We start from the raw sequence: 9,376 nt of genomic DNA on the forward strand, positions 1-9,376 counted from the left end.
GAGAGGATAAGAGAGATACTATATCAAATGAGGTAAAATAGATAAAAAGAGAAGACCAGGAACAGGAACATGAACATGTCTCCTACTTGTAAACATTTCTGGATGTGGTTTTATTTTGAAAGCAGCGGAAGTGGGTGTGCTGCTGCTGCTGCTGCTGCTGTGGTGGCTGGTCGGTATAAGAGCCTGACGGCAGCTCGGAGGCTAGCAGCTTCGCTTCGCTTCGGTCGGCTCTCGGTTGTTTTCCTGATCGCCGCCCGGGGTCCTCGCTCGCTCCACCGCTGCAAAGTCCCGTCCTCAACGCTACGGCGGCGCACGGCAGACAGGACCACAGGCTACAGGTTGGTCCTGCTCGGTCCGCCGGGGTGGACGTGCTGTGTGCCAGGCAGCGAGCTGTGTCTGTCAGCCATGTTACTGTAAATCAATCAATGGTGCAGCTACTAGCCACAGTCACCGCGTTTATTTTTAGCTGCTAACCTGCGCTGACTGCAGTGCAACGAAACAGGGGGGAGAGACTGGCCTGGCGCCGTGTATGTGCTGGAGCGGAGCAATGTTGATGAATGTTGATATTGATTTATTGAATGTGATATATCCGTGGAAATGTGTCTGCAGGAGAAATAAAAACAACAAGAAGCTGTCGGTCGCGTCTCGGAGTGTGTTAACGCACTAGCTGTCTGCTGATACGAGGCTAATAAGAGGTTTGCTAGCGAGGTTTGATCTGGCCATGTTCCCCGTTCAGAAACCAAGCCAAGGCCCGAGTCAAACAACACAACATTTACCGATGTCGCTGCTCGACGTCCTGAAGCATTAAGGCTCAGCAGCGAGGGGCTAACATGAAACACATATGCTTTCTGGTCAGCGCAGATGGGTAACTTTAAGCAGTCTCAGCATTGGATTAAAAGGAGATCATGCTTCTTTAGCTCTGGCTCGCAGGCAGCAGACCGCGGACGGACACAGCGGGTCGTAATGACTGCTGTGTTCACTTCAAAACACCCCTGAACGCATCACGCCGCTCAGACATGTTTCCGACGCGTGCTCTCATTACGTCATGTTGCACAGGCCCGTGATGTGTTGTGTTGTGTTGTTGACTTTTCGAGCTTGTGGTCTCATGGACAAGATCACAGCTGGTCGTGGTTTCTAGGATTCACAGCAGCATCACTGTCTGTTTGTTTGTCACATGTCAGTGGATCATTAGTGAATGTGCCCACTTTGCACCATGTCTGCTCTGACGTGTGGGTTTCTCTGCCCTCAGATGGACCAGCAGGACCAGTCCTATATGTTTGCCAGTCTGACACGGCCCCACTCGGAGCAGCTGCTGCAAGGCCTCCAGCTCTTGCGGCAGGATCACGAACTATGTGACATTGTCCTGCGAGTGGGTGATGCCAAGATCCATGCCCACAAAGTAGTGCTGGCCAGCATCAGTCCTTACTTCAAGGCCATGTTCACGGGGAACCTGTCGGAGAAAGAGACCTCGGAGGTGGAGTTCCAGTGCATCGATGAGACTGCCTTGCAGGTACGCTGGGAGCCGCCACCGATTAACTGCTGAAATGTGTGTTGTTTTTTTCCTTTCTGTGTATGTGATGCAGTTATCTCTCTCTTCCAGGCTATCGTCGAGTATGCCTACACCGGCACGGTGTTTATCTCACAGGAAACAGTGGAATCTCTGCTGCCGGCTGCCAACTTACTCCAGGTTAAGCTGGTACTTAAGGAGTGCTGTTCCTTCTTAGAGAGTCAGCTGGATGCAGGGAACTGTATAGGCATCTCCCGCTTTGCAGAGACTTACGGCTGCCACGATCTGTGCCTGGCCGCCACCAAGTTCATCTGCGAGAACTTCGAGGAGGTCTGTCAAACGGAGGAGTTTTTCGAGCTGACGAGGGCCGAGTTGGATGAGATAGTGTCCAACGACTGCCTTAAGGTGGTGACGGAGGAGACTGTGTTTTACGCCCTGGAGTCGTGGATCAAGTACGACGTAACGGAGAGACAGCAGCACCTGGCTCAGCTGCTGCACTGTGTTCGCCTTCCACTCCTCAGCGTCAAATTCCTCACGCGCCTATATGAAGCCAACCACCTTATACGAGACGACCACGCGTGCAAGCACCTGCTCAACGAGGCCCTCAAATATCACTTTATGCCCGAGCACAGACTTTCCTATCAGACTGTGCTGTCGGCACGGCCCAGGTGTGCTCCCAAGGTGCTGCTCGCGGTCGGAGGCAAGGCTGGACTGTTTGCCACCTTGGAGAGGTAATGATGATGATGATGACAATTTTAAACACATCTGTTCTTTCTGTTCCCCACATTATATTTTGTGTTTTTAAAGGGATAGTTGAACATTTTGGCAAATTTTCCCATCGCCATAATCCCTATAGTCTTAGAAGTAGGTTTGTTACCTTTTAATTGTCAGTGCAAGGTGCAACGGTGGAGCAGAGCCGTGAGCTGCTCCGAGCTACGCTACAGAGGCTAATGGGATTTCTTGGTTTCCCCCATCAAATTCATCAAATACACAATCCAACAACTCCAAAACGCTCTGGTGGACAAGTTGTGAGCTGCACATTCACCACGCTATGAGATAATAACGGAACGTTACGAGACAGAGTTGTTTTAGAGGTAAATTCATGCAAAACCACTGATGCACGTTCCCGTCGGGGGCAGTTTTTCAGCAAGCAGACTCTGCATTTGCCTCGAAAACAACTCGTGTCTTAGCCTCTGTAGTGTAGCTCTGAGCAGCTCGCAGCTCTGCTCTAAAAATAGCTTGCACCAACAATTAAAGGTAACGAACCTACTCTTAAGACTATAGGGATTATGGAAACAGGCCAATTTGCCAAAATGTTGAACTATCCCTTTAAAAACAAACAGCCTTATTGGTATGATGTCTGCCTTTCTCTTGCAGCATGGAGATGTATTTCCCTCAGACGGACTCGTGGATCGGCCTCGCCCCGCTCAGTGTGCCACGTTACGAGTTCGGCGTAGCGGTGCTGGACCACAAGGTGTACGTGGTGGGGGGCATCGCCACGCACATGAGGCAGGGCATTAGCTATCGGAGGCACGAGAGCACAGTGGAGAGCTGGGACCCCGAGAGCAACACCTGGTCCTCGGTGGAGCGCATGGCCGAGTGCCGCAGCACCCTCGGGGTGGTGGTCCTGGCCGGAGAGCTGTACGCCCTGGGAGGCTACGACGGCCAGTATTACCTCCAGTCGGTGGAGAAATACGTCCCCAAGCTGAAGGAGTGGCAGCCGGTGGCGCCCATGACCAAGTCTCGCAGCTGCTTCGCCACCGCTGTGCTGGATGGGATGGTGTACGCTATCGGAGGCTACGGCCCAGCCCACATGAACAGGTAATACCGCTGAGTATGGTTATGATATTTGTTTGTTGTAGCTGTTGAAAGACATGACACTTGCTGCAGGTTTTATTTTTTAAAGCGGAAGTAAGCGATCCGGTCGTTTTGGCTAACTTCTTATCAGCCGATGGAGTTAGCAGTCCCCGCCCTCGTCCCTACGTCAACACATTCACGCGCATCCCTTGGCTGCACACACAGAGAGGACTGCCCCTTTATGCCGTTCTCTCTCCTCATTGGATAAAGGTTGTAGGATACAAGGAAAGTTTTCTCCTGGGCTCAGAGCAGAGCAGAGTGACTGACAGACCCGTGTTTCAGACCAAACACTCTATGTAAGTGATTGCTGTCGGAAGATACAACTATTTAAGACTTATATTAACATAAATATTCCGCTTACTTCTGCTTTAATAAAGAGTACACACATTCTTTTTTTGTAATGGAAAGCAGGTGCAGATCAACATGTCTGTCACTGCAGACAGGAAACATAAATGTATACCGTACAAGCTTACAGACATATTCAATAAACACATACACACATACTGTACATATACCAAGACATTAACCATTAAGAAATAAATGACAGAAACAACAACAACCAACAACACTTACATACGTACATACAACTTCAACCATTAATCAAAATTCCTATCATTACTGTGTACAATTGGCAGACACGAGTCAAAACTAAAACAATAAGAGATGCAAGAAAAATAACAGCACAGCACACCTGCATATTTTATAGCTTATAGCTAGCTACTTTACTCTCTTTTTTTTTATTATCAGAGTTTTTTTTTATATATTTTCATTATTGTAAGAAAAAAAAGGGTTCTGAAAACAAATAAAACATAAACTAGAAGGCAGGCAGGTAGGAAGGCCACTCAACAAATAACAGCATACATCCAGATATGAAAGGCAGTCCAATATTCGAGGCAAAATGTAAGGCCTTGCTCTAATACACTCTAGCTATATCAAGAATATCAATACATGGTCTGGCTGTTCCCTTTTGACATCGGTCTACCAAAACTGTCCCATCGTTCATTCGTCCTTCATGCAGCAACGTGCGAAAACTTTCTGATGTAAGAACTATGAATTGCAAAATAATGTACTCGAGTTTAAAGATAGGCTACGTGACGTTTAATCACTTTATGTTGATCAGCATTTTAGCAAGACTGAGATTATTTCATATAATAGCAGCTCAGTCTCTTTTCCTTCTAGTCTAACCCGTTCCACTGAAATTTCAAAACACAGGGCGAAGCTTTCTTTGTATCTATGACATTTGATCCTAGTGAAAAACCTCAAGCCCCTTTCAGGCCTCCTAACCTGGCTTTCCCTCTCAAGGCCTTGTGACTTATTTAATAGAACTGGCGATCAAGTGAAGGATGTCAAGTGTTGTGGAGAAAATGCCCAGGAACCTGTGAATGAGTGAAGAGGAGTCAGAGGAGAGGTGGTTGCTGAAGTTTCATTCGGAGGTTGCCCGGCTGTTTGCTGCTAGTTAGACCTCTGTTGTTGCCGTGGATCTCCGGAGAGCAGCGCCTCTGTTGCTTGTTTCCCTGACTCCCGAAGCCCCTCAGGAGAATGTGTTTGGACAAAGAATCTTTGGGGACGATTTTTTTTTTTGTACCCCAGTGGTTTATATCTCTGCACACAGCAAAACAAGCCCAGACTGCCAGGGTACCAGTAACTCTGGTCAAACTCTGTAATTCACCGCTGCCAGTGCTGTCGTCAATACGAGACTCACTGTGTGTGTGTGTGTGTGTGTGTGTGTGTGGGGGGGGGGCTTCAAGTAAAGTCAGTAACACTTTATAATAAGTACACACTGAACTATTAAGCATTAGTTAAGCATTAAATACTGAATTCATAATTTATGACTCATGAATACTCATAAACACAGTTAAAAAGGTTTTACTCATAGGGTTAGGGTTAAGCACTCGCTGTATTTATAAACTACACACTAAATGAGTATTCATGCTTTATAAATGAAGAATTCAGTATTAATGCTTAATAGTGTGTACTTAAATGTTTGTTTTTTTAATGAAAGAGCCAATTAACTATGAACTGCATACATCTAACCAACCCTTTACATATGTTTACATTTTTCTTCAGTTTGTAGTTTCCGTGTGCTTTCAATATTCGCTTTGTGGAGCAAAACTGAACTGTCATATTGTAGATATTCACTAGAGCAATAACTGGAGATCTATTGAGGAATTGCAGTGAGCTTTGAAACTTATCGGTTTACATTTTGAATTGTTAGTTTACTGAAGCACATTTAATTAGTGTTAACCTAACTTGTTCAGATTCATTCCTTATTTTATCTGTGATAAACGAACAACAAAACTTGATAATCCCAAAGACATAATGAACTTTTTCAGTATGTGAAGACTCATATCAGATGTCTACAGTTTCAATACTTGTAAGCAAAGCACACCCACTTACTTAGTGGTTATATTATTTAATGGCCTGTGGTTTTTATGTGGTAAAGCTGCTGCTGTGAGTAGGGACTGTCTGAAAAGTCTTGTTGCTGCCTTCACAGATGTTAAGACATTAGAGTTCTGTACTGCACAGCTTGGTGCTGGGAAAAACATCCAAAACACTTAAAAAACAAAAACAAAACAATAGACATAAAACAAAAACTGTCACCAGAGCTGGCTGTCACCAATTGATGATAATTGTAATTTGGGTGAAGCGACTCTTTCATTCCACCACTGTGCGTGTTTTTTTGTTAATGTTACCGCATCTGTCCTGCACAGCGTGGAGCGGTACGACCCCAGCAAGGACGCCTGGGAAATGGTAGCTCCCATGGCAGACAAGAGGATCAACTTCGGAGTGGGGGTCATGCTCGGGTTCATATTTGTGGTGGGTGGACACAACGGCGTGTCGCACCTGTCCAGCATCGAGAGGTATGACCCGCACCAGAACCAGTGGACAGCCTGCCGGCCAATGAACGAACCGCGCACAGGTCAGTTCACGTCACACCCGCTAAGTACGGCACGATGATCAAATAAACTCTCGCTTCACAGGATTCATTGTTGGTAATATCTGGACCTTGTCTTGGTCGTCTCACAGGTGTGGGCTCTGCCATCGTGGACAACTACCTCTATGTGGTGGGAGGCCACTCCGGCTCGTCCTACCTGAACACTGTCCAGCGCTACGACCCCATCTCAGACAGCTGGTTGGACTCGAGCGGCATGATGTATTGCCGTTGTAACTTTGGTCTAACCGCCCTTTGACCCATGGCCCGGCCGGCCAGGACCCAATAAGAGAACTTAGACACAGAGACTTTTCTTTTTTGTTGTCTCCTCCTCCTTCCCCACATTCATCCTCCAGGTGCAGAGGAGCAACTGCACGGCCGACGGGAACGCCAGAGGAGCCGGAGCCGGAGCCTGCTGGCTGGATGGATGGATGGATGGATGTGCCGGGCTGGCTGGCTGGCCGGCTGGAGGGGGACCACAGACGTGGCTGCAGAGATGAAGAGCTAAACAGCTGTGCGGACACGAAAGGAAGAAGACGACGGGACGGCTGTTGTCACGGGCACAAGGAGACGACCGCTCTACTGCTGCTGGACCACAATGAGGACTCTGAGCCATTTCCCAGAGGATTGTGGGAGAAATCTTGTCACTTTTTTTTGTTTCAAAACTCTACGTGATGTTAGCAGACATTTGTTTTGTTTTCTTTCATGCCATTAACAATGTTTAACACTTAAATCTCTTTTTTTTTTTTTCATTTCCCTGCTGCAACCAGAACCACGTGTTCAAAGTTTTTTTTTCGTAGAACACCGCAGTTTGCTTGTGTATTTGTATGAATTTATGTGGTTGTTGGCCATGTAGTGTGTATGTCCGTGTGTATGCTCAAGGGGTACGTGCATGTCAGATAGGATTGTTTGTTTCGTTACGTGTTTGCGTGCAGAACCGATGCTCGGGCTCAGCGACACAGGAGCTCTGCATCGAAATCAGTGCTTCACAAAACAGAGAAAAGTTGGAATCTTTATATTTTCTCAAAAAGGGCTGCCTTTTTCTCTCTTGTAAATGGTCTAAATGAAATGTATAGATATGAATATATCCTCTAGTGCATTGCCTGTAAATGTTTTTTCTGCACTGGGTCACTAGTGTGTGTGTGTGCGCGCGTGAATGTGTGTAGTTCAACTCCAAGGGTCGACTTTTTAGAGATGAATGATCAATTCTCTTGAGAGTGTTTGCCACTAGTCTCTGCTTCACCCCTGGAGCCCTTGGAAAAAAATATCCCCCATGTTCTAGCTTCTGTTACATCTTCCTGAGGTCAGGTCATGCACTTGCTACTCTTCACAATAGTTGAACTCGACCTTGGCCCTCTTCTCACCCTTTGGTCTGTACACAATACCAACTGGTGCTATATTTAGGATTCAGGATTCAGCTGTTTGTCTGTGTTGCCTCACACACAATTAGGCCAACCTCTGTTTGGCCTCTGCGTTATTACCGCGTTAGGTGTTTCATCGTTTGATTTATGTGCATTTAGATGCGTAAAATCGAAATTGCCCCCAACCATGCAATAAAAATAACATTTCACTGAAAGGGAAGCCTGTGGTACAGCCACAAACCTCTGTCCTCATATTTTCCTAAAACTCTAAAAAAAAAAAAATTGGCACTGTGTTTTTTTTTTTTTCTTTCTATTTTTCATTGAAATGATGTCTGTTTCTCCACGCTGGCCCTGGTGCAGGATATGAGCATGCTTTGCCATTGTCTCAATTTCCGGCACAGCGTCCGTCTCTTAGCTGCGTCTCTCCAGCCAGTGATTGGGTCTGACACCTGGTCTTTTGCGCTCGCCAGCACACCACCAAACACGTGATCCTCAATGTGGCCAAGTCTTGCTCGCAAGCTCAGGTTTGAGGTGATCCGTTCCCAGCATCGTGTAAAGTGCCAACTCCTGGGCATTCTCCCCGTTTGTCCCCACCCTTAGTGCTAGAAAACATGTCTCCTGTGTGCCACAATCAAACACTTTCTCCTCATCCCTATTGCCGATGTAATAGCATTATACTCTTCCATACTGTCATATGGAGGTGGATGATAAAGCACCAAGGGCTGCGCTAGCCAACTCAGGCCACGTTGTCACTGTCACCGGTCCTGTGTCCTGGGAGAGAAACCAGACTAGTGGACTCCTGAGTGCTCCCCTGGGTGTGTTTGACCCCCAGGCTGGCTAAAGGTGTTGCTCTGCGCAGATTTAAAGGGATAGTTCAACATTTGGGCAAATTGGCCCATTGCCTATAATTTTAGGAGTAGGTTTGTTGCCTTTTAATTGTTGGTGCAAGCTGTTTTTAGAACGGCAGAGCAGAGCCGCGAGCTGCTCCGAGCTATGCTACGGAGGCTAATGGAATTTCTTGGTTTCCATCTTCAAACTCATCAAATACACAATCCAACAACTCCAAAACGCACTGGTGGACAAGTTGTGACCTGCACATTCACCACACTATTAGATAATAACACAACGTTACGAGTCTCTGCATTTCCCTCTAAAACAACTCTGTCTCGTAACGTTCTGTTATTATCTCATAGCGTGGTGAATGTGCAGCTCACAACTTGTTCACCAGAGCGTTTTGGAGTTGTTGGATTGTGTATTTGATGAGTTTGATGAGGGAAACTAAGAAATCCCAGTAGACTCTGTAGCATAGCTCTGAGCAGCTCACGGCTCTGCTCCGCCGTTCTAAAAATAATCTTGCACCGACAACAAACCTACTCGAACTGACGGACTTGACGAGCAGTAGCACAGAAATAGAGGGGGCACCAGACTAGGAAAAGGCTAGGTGTGGTGTGTGTCTTGTTGAGTCGCCGTTCATGTTCCAGCGTAGTTTGAGTTGCTTTGTGCACCGATGTTTGCACAGACGTGGAAACTTAAACCGAGCTCTGCATTGCACTTACCAAACTATTTGATACATATTGTAATTTGTACATATGTTTTTTTGATTTTGGCTGATGGCATTTAGATAATGCAATAAGACGTCTGTTCCCTGTGTGGATGATTTTATGTTTTGTGTTTGTCTCTTAAAAAAAAAAAAAAGCCAAGGCATTTCATATTGCTGTA

General features: G+C 46.4%; 1 protein-coding gene across 1 annotated transcript; it reads left to right on the forward strand.

Annotated features, from left to right (window-relative positions):
- Window positions 1-265: 265 nt before the first annotated feature.
- Window positions 266-7,381, forward strand: klhl28 (kelch like family member 28). Its single transcript, XM_085767344.1, has 6 exons — window positions 266-338; window positions 1,250-1,510; window positions 1,601-2,238; window positions 2,885-3,328; window positions 6,076-6,284; window positions 6,392-7,381. Exons 2-6 carry the CDS (start codon window positions 1,250-1,252, stop codon window positions 6,553-6,555), a joined length of 1,716 nt encoding a protein of 571 aa, XP_085623470.1. The 5' UTR covers window positions 266-338; the 3' UTR covers window positions 6,556-7,381.
- The last annotated feature ends 1,995 nt before the right edge of the window (window positions 7,382-9,376 follow it).

Source organism: Trachurus japonicus, chromosome 22 (assembly GCF_045865225.1).
Source record: "Trachurus japonicus isolate A0001 chromosome 22, Traja_1.0".
NCBI classification, from domain to species: Eukaryota; Metazoa; Chordata; class Actinopteri; order Carangiformes; family Carangidae; genus Trachurus; species Trachurus japonicus.